The 22370-nt window shown below is 42.2% G+C and overlaps 2 protein-coding genes across 2 annotated transcripts; one reads left to right on the forward strand and one right to left on the reverse strand.

Annotated features, from left to right (window-relative positions):
• Window positions 1-5138, reverse strand: oxld1 (oxidoreductase-like domain containing 1). The gene is made up of 2 exons (XM_041217285.1): window positions 5060-5138; window positions 1-454 (listed from the first exon to the last, which is right to left on the reverse strand). The coding sequence occupies exons 1-2, from the start codon at window positions 5120-5122 to the stop codon at window positions 2-4; spliced, it is 516 nt and encodes a 171-aa protein (XP_041073219.1). The 5' UTR covers window positions 5123-5138; the 3' UTR covers window position 1.
• A 174-nt stretch (window positions 5139-5312) lies between these two features.
• Window positions 5313-21614, forward strand: ccdc137 (coiled-coil domain containing 137). Its single transcript, XM_041216620.1, has 6 exons — window positions 5313-5463; window positions 7275-7402; window positions 9536-9770; window positions 11785-11867; window positions 15810-15889; window positions 20394-21614. The coding sequence occupies exons 1-6, from the start codon at window positions 5393-5395 to the stop codon at window positions 20628-20630; spliced, it is 834 nt and encodes a 277-aa protein (XP_041072554.1). The 5' UTR covers window positions 5313-5392; the 3' UTR covers window positions 20631-21614.
• Window positions 21615-22370: the final 756 nt, after the last annotated feature.

Here is a 22370-nt window from a genome sequence, read left to right on the forward strand (position 1 = left end):
ATTATTTCTTGTATCTTAACTTTATTTCCATTTTAATAAATGCTTTAAGATTCTCATCCTCAACATATTTATCAATAATCTCGAGGGCTTTTAGTCCTCCATTCTGGTAGTAGTCCAACATCTCCTCTGCATATGAAATCCATACACAGTTGTGGCACCCTTTCATACAGCACCAGGTAGGCGGTATTGGAGGTAGATCCTGTTTTACCCTAAAGCCACCTTCATCCTTATTACTTTGTTCTCTGTGTTGAAGGTGACTTTGGTTCTTTTCTTTATTCTCCTTGCAGTTCAGATTCCTGGAGGGAGTGAAAAACCTTTTGCATGTGGTGATAGTCCGGTTATAGTATAATATTTGCCAAGCTCTGAAGAGTCCAGGCAAGTGTGATGACAGAGGCAAGCTTGATATCCATCTAAATCCATTGGAAGAGAATCCTGAAAGTAGTCTTGGAGCTCCCTGAAAATGAAAATGAAGAAAGCTTATTGCTCATTGCATCGCTGCTAATAATGCAGAGATATTAGCGACAGGGAACTGAAATGTCAGGATGTAAACAAAGAAGCTTTGCCAAAAGTACATAAAGAACTCTCCGTCCTAACTTAATTTGTGATTGGAGCTCCACGATGGGTCAGTGTCAAATGCACCCCTAAATCCTGCAGGTCGGCTTGCCTTCAGCTTCAATCCCAGATCTGGATTGGAATCAAACAGGAGGATCACTACAAAGTCACAATGTCCCTGGGCTAGGGGGAAATGGGAGGAATGTTATTCAGGGTTCCTGATCACTATCTAATTGTTCACTTATGGAAAACATGGGAAAGGGTTTGGTTAAGGAGGATCAGGCTGGGCTATGATGTCCCACCAGTCTAATAACCTGCTGACACTCTATCTGCACTTGCACTTGAAGAATGGCTTTTTGAGTATGGTATCAAGAGGACTTATCTGCATACCTGTATTCAAGGATTCGTAGAGGCCACCCCGAGGTAGTTCTGTTTCAATGTCTGTTCAATCAGTAAGTGGCTCCAACTTAAAAAGGACTATTTTATAGCCTCTCTTATATTTTTAATGCCTCCTCATCTCTTCGCACCATAGAGAACTGTATTTTAGATTTTACTGGAAAGAGATTAACTACATAAATTAAATTGTCATTACTTCGTATGCAAATAGGAAATGGGTTATATCAAAAATTAAACCATTGTTTCAGAAGCCATTTTATTGCTTAGAACCAGAGACATTTCTACTGTGAAGAACTATTTGTTAAATGCTTCCACCCTGCCTCTCAATGACCTAGCTCATTATAGCATCCAGTAGCTGAGCCAAAAAACCAGGAAAGTCCCTGTTTGAATAGATGGCCTTAGTATCTTCAGGGTAGAGATAGGGAAAGATAAAGCAGTTAGGATTCCTATTCTTATTCACAATCCAGGGATCCCTGTTAGGAGTAGGTGGGACATAGGACTTAGAAGCAGGAGTAGGCCACTCAGCCCTTCGAGCTTGCTCTTCCATTCAATAAGATCATGGCTGATCCGGTTGTGGTCTCAACTCCACTTCCCTGTCTGCCCCCCATAACCCTTGACCCTCATGTCTATCAAAAATCTGTCTAACTTTGCCTTGAATAAATTCAATGACCCAGCCTCCACTGCTTTCTGGAAATGAGAATTGCACATACTAATAACTAAAAAAAATTCTCCTCATTCCTGTTTTAAATGGTAAACCTCTTATTCTAAACTGTGTCCCCTGGTTCGTCTCTCCCACAAGTGGAAACATCCTCCTGGAATCTACCCTATCAAATCCCCTCAGGATCTTATGTTTCGATAAGATCACCTCTCATTCTTCTAAATGGATGAGGATAGGGGTAGGTTGGTTGTAATGCCTCACACAGTTTAATAACCTCAATCACAAACTGGGCTCACACACACAGGCAGCTGAATCATAGCCCAGCCAAAGAAAAAGGGGAGAATTTGTCAAAGAAAAAAATATTTGCTGATCTGTTAGTAGATTGTAAACAGTTAATCCTCTCGGATGACCAGAATAGTATTTGGCAGCACAGGATAGGAAACAGGATGCAGAGCAGGGCAATAACCTTCACAACTAAGTGATACACTGCAAAGGACTGTTATTTTTCATCTACATAGTATCCTTTAGCCAAGACAATCAGGAAAGGAGAGTCCATCCCTTCCCAATCTATTCATTGGTCACCTCACACCCCCCCCCCCCCCCCCCCCCCCCCCCCCAACCCCCCCCCTGCCCCCAAAACATTTTTATCAATTTTTTATCATATTATAAAACATCAATCTCTTAAATAAAATAAATCAAATGAAACACTATTTTTGGACACACGGGTGCTTAAACTGAGTGAATGGACGATCTTTGATGCTACCTCGCATGCCCTCTGAAACCCACGCAGTTGTAACAAACTGCTACAAAGTCACAAAAAAAGAATAAAATCGGAAGGACCACCCGGCATCAACCAAGGCACCGGAAATGACAACGGCAATCTTAGCCCTGTCAGCCCTGCAAAGTCCTACTTACTAACATCTGGGGGCTTGTGCCAAAATTGGAAGAGCTGTCTCACAGGCTAGTCAAGCAACAGCCTGACATAATCACCCACACGGAATCATATCTGACAGATAATGTCCCAGACATCACCATCACCATCCCTGGGTATGTCCTGTCGCACCGGCAGGACAGACCCAGCAGAGGTGGCTGCACAATGGCATACAGTCAAGAGGGAGTTGCCCTGGGAGTCCTCAACATCGACTCTGGATCCCATGAAGTCACATGGCATCAAGTCAAATGGGGGCAAGGAAGCCTCCTGCTGATTACCACGTACCTCCCTCCCTCAGTTGATGAATCAGTGCTCCTCCATGTTGAACACCACTTGAAGGAAGCACTGAGGGTGGCAAGGGCACAGAATGTACTCTGGGTGGGGGACTTCAATGTCCATCACTAAGAGTGGCTCGGTAGCACCACTACTGGAGCCCTAAATGACATAGCTGCTAGACTGGTGGTGGTGAGGGAACCAACAAGAGGGGAAAACATACTCGACCTCATCCTCACCAACGTGTCTGCCTGTCGCAGATACATCTGTCTATGACAGTGTGGGTAGGAGTGACCACCACACAGTCATTGTGGAGACGAAGTCCTGCCTTCACACTGAGGATACCCTCCATTGTGTTGTGTGACACTACCACTGTGCTAAATGGGATAGATTTCGAACAGATCTAGCAACTCAAGACTGGGCATCCATGAGGTGCTGTGGACCATCAGCAGCAGCAGAATTGTACTCGAACACATGTAACTTCATGGCCTGGCACACCCTCCACTCTACCATTACCATCAAGCTAGGTGATCAACCCCTGGTTCAATGAAGAGCGCAGGAGGGCATGCCAGGAGCAGCACCAGGCATACCTAAAAATGAGTGTCAACCTGGTGAAGCTATAATACAGCACTACTTGCATGCCAAACAGCATAAGCAGCAAGTGATAGGGCTAAGCGATCCCACAACCAACGGATCAGACCTAAGCTCTGCAGTCCTGCCACATCCAGTCGCAAATGGTGGTGGACAATTAAACAACTCACTGGAGGAGGCGGCTCCAGGAATATCCCCATCCTCAATGATGGAAGAGCCCAGCACAGCAGTGCAAAAGATAAGGCTGAAGCATTTGTTACAATCTGCAGCCAGAAGTGCCGAGTGGATGATCCATCTTGGCCTCCTCCGGAGGTCCCCAGCATCACAGATGTCAGTCTTCAGCCAATTCTCTTCACTCCACATGATATCAAGGAACAGCTGAAGGCACTGGTGATAAGGGCCCTGACAATATTCCAGCAATAGTGCTGAAGGCTTGTGCTCCAGAACTTGCTGCGCCCCTGGCAACTAGGGGTGGGCCAATAAAAGCTGGCCCAGCCAGCGAAGCCCACATCCCATGAATGAATTTTAAAAAGTATAACAATTTGTATTCCCATAATGCCTCAGATGAGCATAAATTAATCCCGAGTGAAAAGAGAAATGGGGGTGGGTGACAAAAGCCTGGTCAAAGAAGTAGGACAATCTTAAAGGAAGGGAGGTGGAGAAGTGGCAAGGTTTAAGGAGAGAATTTGAGAAATTAGGACTTATAGAGCTGAAGGCATGAACGTCATTGTTGGGGCAAAGGAAGTGGATTTACAAAAGAGGAACACAAAGTTCTTGGTGAGCTTAGGAGGTTAGAGGCATAGTGAGGGTTGAGGTCAGGGAAAGATTTGAACACAAGAGAATTTTAAAATCAAAGCATTAGTGGACCAGGAGTCAATGTAGATGAGTGAGCACAGGAGCGAGTAGACATGTACAGATTAATAACAAGAACAATTTCCATTTAATAGTGGCGTTAACGGAGTAAGAGATCCCAAGGCACTTCATTGGAATGTTATGAAACTAAGTTTAACCTTGGCACACAGAATGGTTGAAATAGTTACAATATAGGAGGCCATTTGGTCCGGTGTGTCAGTGTCGGCTCTCCGCAGGGGAAACTCAGCTCAACCCACTCACCCTACCTTTTCCCTGCAAACCTACAGTGGCATTGTGGTCAATCCATAGGACCAGGGTTTAAATCCCCACCACGGCAACTGGTGGGATTTAAATTCAACGAATAAATCTGGAACACAAAGCTAGCCTCAGTAAAGGTGACCATGGCAACTATCATCAATCGTTGTAAAAACCCATCTGATTCACCAAGAGAAGGAAATCTGCTATCCTTACCCAGTTTGGCCTACATGTGACCCCAGACACACAGCAGTGAAAAGGCCTGGCAAGCCACTCAGTTCAAGGGCAATTAGGGACGGGGCAACAAAAAGGCTGTCCTTGCCAAGGGCGCCCTCATCCTGTGAAAGCTTGGTCACAGAGGTAGCTCTCGAGGAGGAGAGGTAGAAAGATTTAGGGAGGGAATTCCAGAGCTTAAGGCCGAAGCAGCTGAAGACACCCCCCAGACCCCTCATTGAGCCCCCTGCATTAGAGCAACACCGGGCTGAGAGGGAATGAAAATCTCAATGCAGCTGCCCTTCAGAGTGAAGGTCACACGGCAGAGCAGCACTCACCAGGCCGGGCACCTTCCAGCGGGCGCAGGGCCTGCAGACCGCGGCGACGAAACAGCAGCTCATGAGGCCTGGCTGCCAGACCGACTGCGGGAGCTGGGGGGTGGGGGGGGGGTGCATAGGCCTGGCCCAGGAAACCGCTGCCTAGCAACGGAGCTCCCGCCCGTCCGCCTTTGATTGACAGCGGTCTCAGCCAATTCGGTTAAGTCGGCGCTATCACGTGGCTGAGGGTAGGCCAATCGGAAGGCAGGTGAAAGGTAGCGGCGGCGGCCTGAGTGCGGGCTGTGTGTGTGTGTGTGTGTGTGTGTGTGCGCGCGCGCGTGGAGCTGCCGAGCGATGGGGAAGCATCGGAAAGTGAAAGATGTGGATGCGAGTCGCCCTGGCCGCCGGAAGGAGCAGCGGGACAGGTCGGGGTCGGGGTAGAGGGATCAGGCCACAAGAGTGGGAGGGACTAAAGGGCCAAGTGCTGGAAAATGGGATTAGATTAGATAGATGCTTGATGGATGGCACGGACACGATGGGCCGAAGGGCTTGTTTCTGTGCTGTGTAACTCTATGACTTTGCCTGTCTTCACAGTGCTCTTCCAGCCAGCCACTGTGCACCACCTCCCCCCACCCCCCGCCAAAGGTTAACTATCACTAACCAGGATCATGCAGCTCCCTCTACCTGCTGGTCAACATTGACCCCGCAGCCAAACAACAGATCACCTCCACAGATGCTGCCAGACCTGCTGAGTTTTTCCAGCATTTTATTACAACAAATCATCTGATTTTTCACATTGCTGTCTGTGGGATCTTGCTGTGTGCAGATGGGCTGCCACGTTTCCTGCATTGCAGCAGTGATTACACTTCACAAGTATTTCATTGACTGGAAAGTGCTTTGGGGCGTCCTGAAATCGTGATTATAGGTGCAAGGCTTGTCCTGTACCTGGCTGTCAGGCCAGTTAACTCTGTACTAACTAATCCTGGTATTTTGTCTTAACCCACTAGGCCTTCGGGAAGTTACGGGTGGTCTCATGATTTTATTTGTAAGGGCTGAAGGTTGGGCACTTGCTCCGTTAGAGACTTCTGTAATCAGGTGTGCAAGAAGTACCACTAAGTATTGGCATTCAAAACGGGGAAGATGAAACAAAATCTGAACTCCAGCTTTGCAATTACATGAATAATAGTCATGTAGCGGTTGGTTGTGCTATTTGTGAGATGAAGCAGAATATAAATTGAATCGTGTTATGGTTATCTGTGTTTTATTAATAATTGGGAACATAATATGTTAGAAACCCATCATAACACCAAAAGCTATACATAAATTGTCTTTTTAGCTATTCTATGGAAAATATATCTGTTCATACATCCTAACATCGCCAGAATGGTATTTCCATTAACAAGCTGCCTTCCATTCACTTTGAAGGAATTCTACACTAAATTTTTGCACCTTTTTATAAAATGAACTGAGACTAGCTAACTTTTCTCCTCAACAAATACATATACAAGTGGAGAGAGAGAGAGAGCCCATCATCTACAGTCCAGCTGGATTTAAACTATTGGGCAGGCTTTTAATGCAGCAACCAGTCTTCAAATATAAGGAGGTTTTTAATGTTAATTTTACCTCTGCATTGCATTTTTTAATGGAATGGGTAGATTGTTAACATAGAAGAATGAGGAGTCCTGTAATCATTCAATTCTGAGTCTGATCCCTAAATCACATGACTACCATGAAAAGGTGTTAACTCCTTAATAGAGGTTAACTTTTTCTCGGATGAAGACACAATTCATAACAAAAAAAAGGACAATATTAGTAAGCACTTGTGATCGTGCAGCATTCATTACATAGGGGTAAACATGCTTCTTTCATGTGGCTGGGGTCACACATTTGAAGGAATTTGGATGAAAGAGGAAATGAGCAGAGAGAATCACCCAGAAAATTAAAGTTCTCAACAAGTTTGATGTTCACTTTTAATTCTGTCCACTACTGGGACGGGTTGTTTGTGGGTGAATACAGTGCTGAATTTGAGGTCTGGCCAAGATAGAGAAAATGACTAAAAAATGTAGAGTGAGTGAATGAATCAGTATTTTCATCATAATTTAGACTTTAGAAGGAAAAGAGTGGAAATTGAGTAGAAAATAAACTATATTTGTGAATTTGTTAGCCTTGTTAAAATGTGTGGTAAAATACTGTAAGTCAAAGATTAATTGACAATAATGCACTTTTAACTCCTTAGGGTGCTGAAGAAAAGCAACATGAAGCCCAAAAATATTGATGAACAGGAAATTCCATACAAAGTCCGTGAGATAATGAGGAGTAAGGAGAAAATGATGAAGCAGATGAATAAGCGGAAGAGAAAACCTGGTATAGTCAACGTAGTTCCTTTAGAACTTACCACTCACCTGAAAATAGTTACCCTGGGCCTGGGTCACATGTTTATTTTAGAAGTTGTTGGGATTTGGTATGGTACATTCTGCTTATAGCGGGTGCGGTTTGTCCAGGCAAATAGGATAAATCCCATCCATGGAACCCAAAGCAAGTAACCAGTTTGGATGGAATTGCTGTTGTGTCTGGACAAATCTCATGAGCAACTGGAGCTATCCATTTGGAAGGCTAGCGAGGTGAACATGCAGTCAGTGAGCAAGTTGAGGATGGAATTATGTTGAGTGAATTCAGTTTTCAAAGCAAGAAACCGAGCAGCGAAACAGCACCCAGGGAGTGCTGCTGGAGCAGTAAGTTCTGTACAAAAGAATTAGGAGCAGGAGTAGGCCACTCGGTCCCTCGAGCTTGCTCTGCCATTCAATAAGATCATGGCTGATCTGATTGTAACCTCCTGCCTACCCCCCGGTAACCTTTCACTCCCTTGCTCGTACTTTTTTGATTGATATTGTTAATGTAATATCTTACTTTATTTCCTAGTTGAATGGAAGTCAATCATTAGGGCTGGATTATTGAATCGGTGTGGGTAAATTTATTTATGATTGTAGTCAAGGATTTATTGCTGTGATGAGTGGAAATACAGCTTGATCAAACAGCAGTTGAAACAGGAGATCCCAAAAATGCCAGCATATTACCCGTATTTTACTACCTTCGAAAATACCCAACACTAAAGGCTGAAGAGCCATTTTCTGATTTTTCTTGTCCTCTTGTTTCTGAGCTCTCCAGGCCTTGCTGATTCCACATTTGGTGTATATGATACAATAGATAGTTGTTTTTGACAGACAAAACAGAACTGTACTAATTTTTCTCCTGTAAATGCTTGCATTGTATATTATTGATAAACCTTTATACTATTGCATATCATCCAACCATTCCACACCCACAACTAATGCGTTCTAATTCTGATTTGTAACCTGATTTGGTTCTGCTGTACCCCAGAAGCATAAAACTGCACAACCTTTTATGATGGAGACAACATTACAAGAATTTTTTTTATTCGTTCATAGGATATGGACATGGCTGGCAAGACCAGCATTTATTGCCCATCCTTAATTGCCCTTAATTGAAATCAGACCTGACCATACAGCTTTGCGCCCTTTTGGCAAGTAAAAGTCACTTTAAATAGGTCCAGATGTATAATTTGTCTATTTAGAAATACTAAGTATGATGTAGGTTGAATCAGTTCCTTACATTTGTGTGAGTCAAAACAGAAATGCATAATTAATGTTTTACACTATTAGTATAATTTTGGGTGCAGCAGAAAAGTAACTTCTGCAAATAGTCTTCTTACTTAATAGAATGAAGCATAAATGCAACGTTAGCAGGGTTCATCGTCACATTTCTAAAGGTTCCCTTTTGACCTTAACTCTTCTAAGTAGATATTGTTATGTTGTGTTGCACCCAAGCCATCTACTTGTCAGCTCAGCTGCTTAAAGGCACCAAATTATATTCTAAATGTAGTAATTTAACCACGGATGTGTTTTCTGGCCTTTGGTAGTTTTCCAGTTGTAGCCTTTCTCTTTCGGCTAATTTTTCTCCTTTTTTCTCTGAAGGTTCTATCCTTTGCTGGAGTATAGTTGCATGAGTGCCACAACTCTCTACTTCCTTGCCCAAGTAGCCTTTCTTCATGAATGAGCCAAAGCAGGGTGCCTCCTCAGACTACTCACTATATCTTTTTGCTCCTCCTTGGAGATAGTGTGAAGCTGCATGGCATCAGTGGTGTACGTGGCTGCTCCAGGTTCGGGTGGGCTGGCATGGTGGAGCAGATGGTCCTTTCCTATCCCTTTTGTTTATTTGGCAGATGTTATTTCAGAGTTCCAATGTTTACAAGTGCTTTGCATGATTATGGATAATAATCATGTGTGGGAACTCTGGTTGAAAGCGCTTAATCAAGGGCTGTCATTTATTTAGTGTTGTATTTCCTCGCCCACATCCTAGGTTGTCTTCAGACCAAAATAGCTCATTCTCGTGTAGAAAACATACAAACTCAACCTTCAAGAGGATAATCTGTAACAGCGTAAAAAGTAACACTGAATTAATTTTTCTTTAAATGCCCAGAAAAGCCAGAAAAGAAGCCTGCTTCAATGGGCTCAGCTCTCCATGGAGACATACCAGTTCCAAAGTTTAAGAGGCGGAAACGAGAGTCTGAGAGAGCCTACATTAAGCGCATGGAGGAGGAAACGCAGCATGTAATGTTCATGACCAAAAATCAACGAACCCGTTGTCCTGAGTTAGATGACGAGGAGGAAGAAAAGGCAAGCAGTGTGAAATCAAAATCTGAAAAAAAGAAAGAGTATGTTCTATTATCTGTACATATGGTATTATATCTTGTGGGGAGCCTGACATTGCTGATAGATAACAGCAATTACAATATTTTTTCCTTTTAGCCCTTTGCTGAAAATAGCAGAGTGGAAGAAAAGGAAAGGGAATCTGTGTTTTTGGAATGGCCAAGTTTACGATTTGACACAAAAATGTGTGGGAAGGCAAGTGGTGAGGATGACACAAAGAGTCAACAGAGGGATATAGACAGGCTAAGTGGTGGGCAAAAACCTCACAGATGGAATATAATGTGGGAAAATGTGAGGTTATGCACTTTGGCAGGAAGAATAGAGGAGCTGAATATTATCTAAACAGAGAAAGACTGCAGAAGGCTGCTGCACAGAGGGATTTGGGGGTCCTTGTTCATGAATCCCTAAAAACTAACATACAAGTTCAACAGGTAATAGGGAAGGCAAATGGAACGTTAGCCTTTATTTCAGAGGGAATTGAGTATAAAAATAGGGAAATCTTGCTAAAACTACACAAGGCACTAGTTAGACCACACCTAGAATACTGTGAACAATTTTGGTCCCCTTATCAAAGGAAAGATATACTGGCATTGGAGGCAGTCCAGAGAAGGTTCACTAGGTAGATCCTGGGTGTGGAGGGATTTTCTTATGAGGAGAAGTGGAGTAGGTTGGGCCTGTACTCATTGGAGTTTAGAAGAATGAAAGGCGACCTTATTGAAACAGATAAGATTCTTAGGGGGCTTGTCAGGGTGGATGCTGAGACATTGTTTCCCCTTGTGGGAGAGTCTAGGACCAGAGGGAATAATCTCAGAGTAAGGAGTCACCCATTTAAACAGAGGTCAAGAAGAATTTCTTCTTTCAGAGGGTAGCGAATCTGTGGAATTCTTTACCACAGGGGGCTGTAGAGGCTGGGTTGTTAAGTATATTCAAGGCTGAGATGGACAGATTTTTAACCAGTAAGGGAGTCAAGGGTTATGGGGAAAAGGCAGGGAAGTGGAGTTGAGTATTGTCGGATGAGCTGTGATCTCATTGAATGGCAGAGCAGACTTGGGCTAAATGGCAGCCTTCTGCTCCTACGTCTTATGGTTTGGGAAGGGAATCTAATAACGTCATTGTGATTAAAAAGTACATATATCACAGCTAGACTATTCTACAGTATTGCCTACATATAGGTCACAATTCTTAAAACAAAAAGAGAATCAATTTACTTTGGAGCTGTAGACTGTATATGCACCTATACGGTAACATTTCATTTTCCAATCCTCTGTATTCAGTAATCTTAAAAGAAAGAGCCAAATATTTAGAAATTTGTTACGTTCAGTCAGACAGACTACATTCGGAGCACCTTATTGCAAGTCAGCCTCAAGGACAGTGCTAAAGCATATGTTATAGCCGATATTATGCGAATATAAAGGGATAGAAGCTCTTTCTTTGCCTCCTTACTCCAATCCCACTTGGGCTTGTTTCAGGGAACTTCCAGTAGCCATTACTTAGGATCAGATTCCTGTGGATCCATGTCATCTGCTCAATACAGGGGTTTTCTTCAGCTGTACACATAAGCCCGTTCAAAGTGGAAATAATTCCAGGAACACTGCAGGTTATTTGTTTCAATACAAATGTTGAATATTTTTTGATATTGTTCATGGTTAAGAATAACCCAGCTGACATTCCATTTGTCTGCACTGGCTTAACATCCAAGTCCTGTGAAGTCCTGAGTGATAAAACTACATGTCTAACCCTCTGAATCCATAGTGACCCCTGTCCTAATAATCTGTCCAGGATGCATTGATGCAAACTCTTTAAGGCAAGAGCATTTGATCTGTGGTAGTGCTGCTCCATGAACACCAAGCCTGAACATGGAACTTCCTACCATTTAAAGAAAACTGGTGAATGTGGTAACTGCCAATATTTCTGGAGACCAAACCAACATTGTGTGAAGCTGGAAATTAAATAGGTTTAAAATATTTTCATTGTGGGAAATTGTGTATTTGTTAGTTAACTCTGGTTTGTATCAAATAGGTTTGACAAGAAGCGGTTGGGAAAATTTATTAGAAAGAGAGCTGAAAGAAAGGAGATGAAACTGGAGAAAGAAATGTTTACAGGTAAGTTACTGTTGCAAGATGTGTGGTAGTGTGGTGCCTACCTGTTCTGCATTCTGGTCGGATACTGTTTAATAGAACTGTTCCATTAATACTGTCTGCAGACTTCCTGAGGTAACTAAAAAAAAAAAGAAACATGTCTGTTTCAGTTGTAAGAGGAGTTAAGCATATGCCACGTTCTCCACAACGTTGAAGATCACTGTTCGGCAAATCTCCATGAAGTTAACTTCAATTACACAGTGGCTCACTACCCTTGAAACTTCTCAGATGGTGTGAAGCAAAAGCAACAGTAATTTACATGGAATACAGTTTTTTGGAATCCTTGTACAAGTGGAGGTGGTTGTAATCATAGATGCCTATCTTCTTTCATGCCTAAAAGCACACAAAACAACTCATTTTCCAGCGCTTTCCCAGAACAAAGACCTTTTTTGTGGACAATCCATTAGCCTGGTTCTCAAATCCCCTACCTGGACATCTAGCAAGACGCAATGGAAATGGGATTGGGGTGCCCCAGCCCCTCCATTCCACTCCCACTGGACATTAGTCCCCCACTGGATGTCAAGATTGGACCTCTCATCCTCTCATCTCTGCTTGTTAGATGCTTAATGCTCTTCAATACCATTTGTTAAAACTAAAACCTAAACATGCCTTTTTTTAACAAGTGCTAATTTGTAGGGCTAATCTGCAAAGCTCTGTAAACCTTTGCTTCTTTTCCTTTGCTCACTGCCTCATTTAACTAGAATGTGCTTTTGCTTGTTTTTACCAGACTGGTCCTGGTGGTGGTCAGCCACTCAGGCTGATGAAATGGAAGTTTTACAGAGAAACATGAAAATGATAAACTCCAAAATAAAACTAGATTGTCTGACTTTTAATGCTACTGTCAAGTTACCCTTTAATTGAGCTTTTAGGCTCAATCTAACTCAAAGATATTTATCCCTAAGTAGCAAATGGAGTATAATTTGGGGAAGTATGAGGTTATCCACTTTGTTCATAAGAATAGGAAAGCAAAATATATTTTAAAAGGCATGAAACTTGTAAATGTTGATGTTCACAGAGACTTGGGTGTACTCATACAAGGAACACAAAGTTAGCATGCAGGTACAGCAAACAATTAGGAAAGCAAATGGCATGCTGACCTTTGTTGCAAGGGGATTGGAGTGCAAGAATAAAGAAGTCTGCTACAATTGTACGGAGCTTTGGTGTGACCGCACCTAGAATACTCTGTGCAATTTTGGCCTTCATATTTAAAGGATATACTTGTGAAAGATCTGAGGAATACTCTGGTACAAAATTTCAACACTCAGAGTCCAGATGCAATATTCAAGTGGTTCCTTTATTACGTATGCGGGGAGCAAACGCTGGGCAATCCAGGCACTTCTCCACTGAGGTTTCAAATGAGCAGAGTTTATATATCTTTTACTATCAGTTACAACTTAATGGTACTAGTTAGACAAAGGCCACAGCACAATGATTCCCCCCCCCCACCGGTGGACTGATAATTGTGTTCCTGTACAGTACTTGCAGTGCAGAGACTGGGCATTGTCTTTTTTGAAGATAGCTATCAGATGGTGCAAAATGGCCTTTCCCATTTCTTGATTGAGTTATCCTGTGTCCCCGCCCGTGTGTCTTCCATTTCCTAATTGCAAATTTACAGCTGAGCCCTTTCTATAAGTTTATAGTTTTCATTTAAGGCTGCAAATGTTTGTGTATGCTTTGGCGCCTTAGCTGCTGGTCCTGGCCAGTACTTTAAAATAAATCCAAATTTTCTGCATCTTCACTTGCACTGGGGGCAGTACAGCAAAGGTTCACTGGATTGGTCCCTGGGAATGAGAGGGTTCTATGATGAGAGGCTGAGTAAATTGGACTTATATTAAAATAAAAATCAACATTGACTAAACATTATTTAGTCAGCAACTAATACACTAAACTACAGGATAGGTACTCTCCATTTACTTATCAACACAACCGAAAACCCCGTGCCACATTTATACATTATACTACATTTGCAGCAGCACAAGGAAGATTCACTTGACTGATTCCTGGGATGAAGGGGTTTTCTTATGAGGAAAGGTTGGACAGGTTGGGCCTTTATCCATTGGAGTTTAGAAAAATGAGAGGTGATCTTATTGAAACATATAAGATCCTGGACGGTGGATGCAGTGAGAATATTTTCCCTTATGGGATTGACTAGAACTAGGGGACACAGTATAAAAATAAGGGGTATCCCATTTAAGATGAAGATGAGGAGAAATATTTTCTCTAAGAGGGTTGTTAGTCTGTGGAATTCTCTTCCCCAGAGAGCATTGGAGACAGGGTTATTGAATATTTTTAAGGCTGAGTTAGATAGATTCTTAATTAGCAAGGGAGTCAAAGGTTATAGGGGCTAAACAGGAAAATAGAGTTGTGGCCACAATTGGATCAGCCATGTTCTTATCAAATGGCAGAACAGACTTGAGGGGCCGAATGGCCTATTCCTGCTCCTAATTCATGTGTTCTTGAACGTAGTCTTGCACATAAAGTCCCAATCTCCTCCCGGCTTTGACAGGGTGAATCTTCTAGTGTCCTTTTAAACAAAGTCCCTTCACTCCATCTTCTAAGCATAATTGAATGGGTTTCCAGTAGCAAGGTGCCCTGTGATGACTCCATCTTTAAATTTCCACAAACCTCATCTCTTCAAACAGGGAATCTGTCATCACCAACATTTTGCATGGGGATTAACCCAAAAACATTTCTTCTGCTTGGCATAGCAACACTTGTTTTTGATCATCTTCCCCAAATCTCAGTCTAACTGACTGACTCTGAGAGTCTGTGCACAGCAAGACCAGCTGCCTCCTCCTTTGTGTCCAGCTGTTAAAACTTGCATGTTACTTTCAATACGTTTTGACCTGCATCCCCATGACACCCAGGTCACGTGGGCTTGTCATTGGGCAGATTTCATAGGACGTCACATCCCTCTCTTCAAATTACTCCATTTTACTTTAAAGGAGGTAGTTTAAAACATAATCATCCTTTAAACTCTCACATTTGTAACAAATAACAGGGTTACCTTTGCTATCTTCCAACCCATGGGGACTGTTCTAGAATTTAGGGAATTTTTGAAGATTAAAACCAATGCATTCACTAACTCTCTAGCCACCAGGTCCAGGGAATTTATTGGATTTTAGTCCCATTAATTTCTCCAGTGTTATTTATTTACTAGTATCCTTTTTTTTCAGTAGACCCTTGTTCCCATTTCTTCTGGATGCTTTTTGTGTCTTCTACTATGAAGAAAGGAATCCTCAGCCCATACACTGCTCCATTGGCCCCAAAGTCATTACAAACAAACCATTCAATTTTTGGGGCAAGACTGCATCAAGCAGATCATAGGTACAATGCTATCATGAGCTTTTTTCTATTATATCTGTTTTGAGTTTTGTTAGGGGGATTGAGACTCCAGCCTCTTGACAAGATAACTGTGGATGAAGATTGCTAGTCTGCCATTCTACACAAGTTTGCAACCTTGACATTCAATTTTGTGCCTTGTATTTTTTCACTCCAGTTTTTAATGAGGACACTAGGTGGCGTACTTGACCTAAGTAAAACTGCACCAATTGAAGGTTTCATCCTGCAAACACTGAGCCTCATCTGAGCTCTCACTGAATTAACCTAGCTTGAGAACGTGTACTGGAAGTTCATCTGGTTGACTCATCTTCCTTAGATGACTGCCTGAGGAACATTTGCACTGAGGCTCAGTTTTAAAAAGTGTGCCTTTTGCAACTACCCAAAGGGCTATAAAAATGGAGTTTGGACCAAAATAAGGGTTGTGTTCAGGTTTGTGGGACAAAATTTGCACGCGTAATTCTTAGGCAGGACATTAAAATGTAGTCGAGTTAGTGTTGTGTTTGGTGAGGATCCATAGTCATTTTAAAATTCGTTTTTCAGAATGGGATTGATCTTATTTTGCAGATACTGTGAGATTTGGAGAAGTGGTCATGCAGCCCCCAACCCTCACAGCTAAACCCAGGAAAAGCCAAGAAACTGACCAGGTAAATACTTAGCTTGTGTAAGATCGACAATAGCAAACCAAAATGGTTCAGTCAGTGATATTTTTCGCTCTTTCCCCTGGTGAGTTTGTAGGTGAGGAGAGCATTTAACCTGGCACGATAATGACAGCTGGAGACGTCACCACCATCCTGCCTCCATCCCAATTAAATGTAAGGCAGGAAAGCCCGTGGACAGCCTTTCTGCCCTGCTGCCAATTGAGGCCCTTGAGGGGCAATTAATGCCACGTAGCACCTCTTCCCACAGCGATGGGCAGGCCTGTTACCTATGTCAGGGAGCGCGACATACAACCCTGTGAGGGTTGCTTGTGCTCTTCTGGGGGACATCCCTTGTTCAATGGCATTTGGTCCCTGATCGAGGGCCTGTCATTGTGAAGGTAGGGGAAATGGAGTGTTGAGAGCCACTACCCTCTCCCCCCCCCCCCAACCACCACCACCACCACCACCCATCACCCCCAAGCCGTGAAATTCCTCCCATCGCTTAACACTGGCATTGGTCCCTTCACAATCCTGAGCCTTTATGCTGGGCATCATTCCGGCAGCAGCCACCATCTCCCTAGTGGGACTGCTGAGCAAACGTTATGATTGGCCGGTGGCTCTCCTGATCCTGTGGAAGGCCCGCCGTTGACCTCTCAACCTCTTGATTGGCATGTAATACCTTTCCAGGAGGAGGCAGCGTGGGCCTCTCGCCAGCTTTCCAGTCAGTGGCCGAGACCCCCATCGCCTCCATAAAACTCTTCCCATTCTTTCTCGAGAGCGGAGCCCAACTATTCAGTTTTCATTCATGTTCTCATTGCTTCTTTATTACTTTTTTATGTAAACCATTATTGTATTCATAGACTTACTTTTTTAAAATAGTTTTGCAATGATTTCAAGCTAACTTCTATGACTTTACTCAGTCACTCAGCCGCCTCTTGCTAAATGCATATTTGTTATTGTGGCTTGAGATCATAGGACTCAAGAATGGTTACAGCACAGAAGGAGGCCATTTGGCCTGTCGTGTCTATGCCAACCTTCTGCAAGAGCAACTCAGCTAGTTCCACTTACATGCCCTCTTCCCCAGAAGCCCTGAAATTTTTTTCTTTTTGGGTGCTGATCCAGTTCTCTTTTGAAAGCCAAGGTTGAATCTGTTTCCATGACACTCACAGGCAGTGCATTCCAAATCTTAACCATGTCACCCCGGTTCCTTTTCTAGTCACCTTAAATTGGTGTCCTCTGGTTCTCTACCCTTATGTCAATGGAAAACAGTTTCTCACTATCTACTCTGTCTGGCGTTACGACTGGGATGGGAGGATTGCGCAGTTGATCTAGCCCCACTGCTCCACAGGACATGCCATTAGCTTAAAAGTTTAATTTATTCATCAACGTAGCCAATTGTTTACCTTCAGTAATGGTACCCAGAATAAAAGAGACCTTAACTAGGCTTAAAAATCAATGGTTCAAAGGCAAAGGTTAGACAGTGGGGTTCTTGAAATGGCATCCAGGTTATACGGTTGGTCTTTCAGCACTGATTCATGAAATAACAATGGCTCTGGCACTGCTTTCCAGGTGGACTCATGGCAAGCTTGAGGGCACTCTATTCCAGCATGTAGAGCATCTCAGGAGCAGCTTATATTAATTTCCAGCTCTGGACTGGCTCTGGACTGCAAACGGCTGCTGTCTTTCTTCTCAAGTAGTTGGTCCTTCTCTTAAACCAAAACCCACTTTTAAAACAGTCTTCCACACATGTTTCTTTTTTTCAGAGCCATAAAACCCACATGACCCCCTTTGTACACAGTTCAATCGAGTCAAGATCAAGAGGTTGACATTTTTTTTCCTAGCTGCTCAATTACCCTTTCTTGTAAAATTATTATTTTTCCAGGAATACCAAAGTCCTGCATTAACCCTTTAAATGACAGTGTCTTTTCAAACACAAATTCTTCCAGAATGTCCTAAGTCCTTGAAGATGAACCATTTTCTGTGGATTAAAGTGCTCATGACATTGGACCCCCCACTTGATTTTGAACACGTCTATAAAATTTTCTCTCATTGTTTTCTTTCTTGACCAAGAAGAACAATCCCAGTTTCTCCAGTCTATCCACAAAACTGAAGTCCCTCATTCCTGGAACAATTCTCATATATATTTTCCACATGCTCTTTAAAGCCTTTACATTCTTCCTAAAGTGTGATGCCCTGAATTGAACGCAATACTCCAGTTAAGGCTGAACCAGTATTAGGTAAAGGGTCATCATAACTTGCTTGCTTTTGTGCTCTATGCCTCTTTTTATGAAGCACAGGATCCTGTTTGCCTTTTTAATCGCTTTCTCAACCTGCCCTATATTTTCAATGATTTGTGCACGTATACCCCCAGATCTCCTTCTTCCTGCACCCCCTTTAAAATTGTACCTGTTATTTTACATTGTCTCTCCTCGTTCTTCCTATCAAAATTAATCACTTCATACTTCTCTGCGTTAAATTCCATCTGCCACTTGTCCACCCATTCCACCAGCCTGTGTATGTCCCCTAGAAGTATATCACTATCCCCTTCGCAGTTACCAATACTTCCAAGGTTTTGAAATTGTGCCCTGCACAGCCAAGTGTAGGTCATAAATGTATATCAAATAAAGTGGTGGTCCTGGTATTGACCCCTGGGGAATCCCACTGTTATACCTTCCCCCAGTCCCAAAAACAACTGTTCACCATTACTCTTTGCTGCTTGTCATTCAGCCAGCTTCATATCCGTGTTGCCACTGCCCCTTTTATTCCATGGACTTCAACTTTGCTGGCAAGCTTGTTATGTGGCACTTTATCAAACATCTTTTGGAAGTCCCTATACACCATATCAACCATATGATGCTCATCAACCCTCCCTGTTACTTCGTCAAAAACCCAATAAGTTAATTAAACACAAATTGCTTTTAACAAATCTGCCCTGCCTTTCTTTAATTAATCTATATTTGTCCAAGTGACTGTTAATTTTGTCCCACATTAACGATTCTAAAAGCTTTCCCACCACCAAGGTTAAAATGTCTGGCCTTACTGGCTGGATTTATCCTTATACCCTTTTTTTGAACAAGTGTGGGTGCAGCATTTGCAATTCTGCAATCCCTGGCATCACTGCCATATCTGGGGAGGGTTGGAAGATTGCATCTAGTACTTGGGCAATTTCCACTCTTAGTTCTGTCAGCATTTTTGGATGCATCCTATCTGGTCCTGGTGACTTACTTACATTTTTAAGTACAGTCAGCCTCTTTAGTACTTCCTGTTTTATCAGTTTCTAGCTCATCCAGCATCCCAATTACCTCCACTTTCACTATGATTTTGACAGCATTTTCTTGTTTGGTAAATGCAGCTGCAAAGTACTCTTTTAGTACCTCAGCCGTGCCCACTACCTCGATGCATAGAGCCTCCATTTTGACCCCTAATTGGCTCCACTTCTCTTACTATTCATATGCCTATAGTAGACTTTTGGATTCCTTTACATGTTAACTGCCAGTCTCTTCTTATACTCTTTCTTTGCCTTTCTTATTTCCTTTTGCATTTCCTTTCCGAACTTTCTGTATTCAGCTGGGTTCCCACTTTATTATCAACCTGCCATCTGTCATTGGCTCCTTTTTCTGCTTCATCTTTCTCTCTCTCTCTTTGTCATACAGGGAGCTCCGGCTTTGGTTGCCAGAAGTAGCAAGGGATCAGCCACAGTGCAGGGAGTGTACCATAAACTGTCAAGCAGTGAACAGGAAATTGAGGATGATGTTTTTTAGCCAAATTATAGAGCTATATCATCATAATTGTAGGTGATTTAAATAATCTAAATATAGACAGGGATGGAGAGATTGTTTGTCGGGAGTAGGGGAGTTTTATTGTAGTGTGCTTGGGACTTCTGTAGCAGTCGAGTTGATGCCACTTCAAGGACAGAAGCACCACCTGAACTCATATTAAATCACTTAACCAAACTTTGTCAGAGGAAATTTAAATACCACTGGCTGTTACTATCATTTTAAAAAATTCAGTGGTGAGGATAATAAAACATAATAAGGAGATACTTGAAAACGATTTCATGCACAGTGTGATTAAAATATGGATTTCTCTCTCTGAAATTGTTATTGAAGCAGATTCAATTTTTTTTTTAAAAGGTGTTAATAGTTGTTTGAAAAAGAGGAATAATAAAGGAGTATAGAGAGTGAGTAAAGAGTGGGCTGATGGAGAAAGACACCACAGATTTAATGGACCAGATGGCTTTTTGCCATGTGTAACATTTTATGATTTAATTCTAAGTCCTTACCTTCAAATATACATCCATCTTAGAGCTCTGTGATTAATAATGTGTTGCAACTGTAATGACAAAGACAAAACCATCTTATTGTAACTTCTAAGTTTCAAAATTTTATTATAGAATTTCAGATATTGTAATGCACATCATTAGATTTAGAGTTGTGAAGTCTTCTATTGGCTCTGAAGTCTTTTATATTTTCCTTTGCTTTGTGTTAAACCTATTGTTTGTTCTTTCTAGCCTGGCCAGAGACAGTTACTTCTGAAATCTCTGATTCAGCAGAGCAAGTGCACTGCAGAAAGGAAAAAGGAGGGGACCCAATGTAGTGAACAGTTCACCATGTCGATGGCTCGTCAGAGGATGATGTTGGAGGAGCGGGAGAGGGTCATTAAGGCCTACAGAACCCTGAAGAAGCAGAAACAACAAACTTTGTCCCAGAATAAAAACAGCATGGAAAAGCTGAAAAATCCTAAATAGGGATAGTTTCAGAATGGTACCCTTTGAGGCACTAATTCAGGGGTGTGCAGGTACTGTTGAGGACTGAATCCCCATTGATCTGTTATTTCATGACGAGCCATTTGTTGGAAAGCTGCATGCACTAATATATACCATGCAGTATAAGCTCTAGGCTATGTCCTATTCACCAGTGAAGATATTCATTTTTGAAGCTAAACATTTATATCTAATTCTCAACATAACTGACTGCAATCGGTGAAGCCATATGGTTTAGAAATCAATAATGATGATACCAGGATGTCTTAAATGAAGGCTATTCAAAATGTGCTGGTATGCTTGATGTGCTCTTCAGTTGGTTGCTATGAAGTGCTTCTGAACTGTCTTCCTGTAACCCAGTTTCTGGCTTTTTATTGAATCTGTTCTTTTTAGCCTGTTGTAGAGTTACACATTTAGAGCGATCAAGTCAGTGCTGTCAGTCTTTACAGGAATAGAATTGTGGTTAAGTGCCTCTCTTCTATATTAAAAAAAACAGAAGTTTTGAAAAATGTTAGTGGCTATTGTGAATTGAGGGAAAGTTGTTTTATATTCTGTAACTGCCCCGAACATGACCTGTGCCCAGTACTGTCATGTGTAGCCTATTCACCTCTCACAGCTCCATGCTGGTTACCACTCTGATCTGCCAAACATGCTTGTTAGTCATGTTCTATGGACTGTTAGGCAGCTGGCTGGAAGAGTGGTCCACCTGGCCACACACATTGTGCTTAACTTTGCTATTTGTGAGAAAATTTGCAGGTCTTCCACGTTTTGAGAATAACCATTGTGGTCTGCTCTGTTTAGCAAAAGGGTGCCTGTAACAGTTTCTAATGAAGCTTTGAGGTGGGTGTACAAAGTCCTCTGATAAAACCTGCTGGTAAAATCTGGATAATCCCTCTAAACTTTGTGAGTACCTAGGATTTGTATTAAGGTGAATGATTTATATTTTATTAAACAGTAACTACCTATAAATCTAGTTTTCCATTATATGCATTCATGATTTATATCTTGTAGTGCAGAATTCTTTTGAATGTGCTTACCCCTGATACTAAACTTTAAAGGACTTTGGCAAAAGACTTTGCTGCAGATTTCTTTAGCAATACTGTATTGTGGTATTTACTGACATACCTTTTTATCTCAAATACTTGCAGAAAATATGGAAACAAGGAAAATTGCATTTGAGTCTGGGCCAAGAAATGTCACATTAAGCTCTTTTTTTTTAAAAAAAGAGTTGGTCATTGATAACTTCAGAACTTTCATCCATAACCTAACAAGCCTTCAGGTTAAGAGTAGGCGTTGGTCTGTACAGCAGGCAAACAGACTATGACCAAGGCAGCCTGTAATGGGACCCGTAATTTTGATCTGATTAATGGTTCACTCTGTGAGAGAACATATTTTGCTTTTGTATGTGTGCTCTATCACGAGCACTGGCTGAGAATTGTGTAACTCAGTGAAATCTAGCACAGGCACAATGGGCCGAATGGCCGCCTCCTGTGCTGTATCACTCCATGTTGAGGGTGACTGGGAGAAGGATGGAGAACATGCTAACAGTTGTGCTTCAGATTTAATAATATCAACTTTCCTGTCAGAGTCCTACAAGAGATCCCTGATAGTTAAACTTACAAACTTCTAACCCTGTGCAAGATCGAGAATTATGGCCAGGCCTTCCTGTATTCTCCACCCTTCTCCATAAGCACCAAGATTATTCACTATCAGTAGTGGACTAAT

Source organism: Carcharodon carcharias, chromosome 22 (genome assembly GCF_017639515.1).
Source record: "Carcharodon carcharias isolate sCarCar2 chromosome 22, sCarCar2.pri, whole genome shotgun sequence".
In the NCBI taxonomy this organism is placed as follows: domain Eukaryota; kingdom Metazoa; phylum Chordata; class Chondrichthyes; order Lamniformes; family Lamnidae; genus Carcharodon; species Carcharodon carcharias.

Coding starts and splice junctions, on each gene's coding strand:
- oxld1 (XM_041217285.1), bottom strand. CDS start 5,122: ATGAGCTGCTGTTTCGTCGCCGCGGTCTGCAGGCCCTGCGCCCGCTGG. Junction 455..5,059: donor GCTGGAAGGTGCCCGGCCTG/GTGAGTGCTGCT, acceptor TTTCATTTTCAG/GGAGCTCCAAGACTACTTTC.
- ccdc137 (XM_041216620.1), top strand. CDS start 5,393: ATGGGGAAGCATCGGAAAGTGAAAGATGTGGATGCGAGTCGCCCTGGC. Junction 7,403..9,535: donor TAAGCGGAAGAGAAAACCTG/GTATAGTCAACG, acceptor TTAAATGCCCAG/AAAAGCCAGAAAAGAAGCCT. Junction 15,890..20,393: donor AAAGCCAAGAAACTGACCAG/GTAAATACTTAG, acceptor TGTTCTTTCTAG/CCTGGCCAGAGACAGTTACT.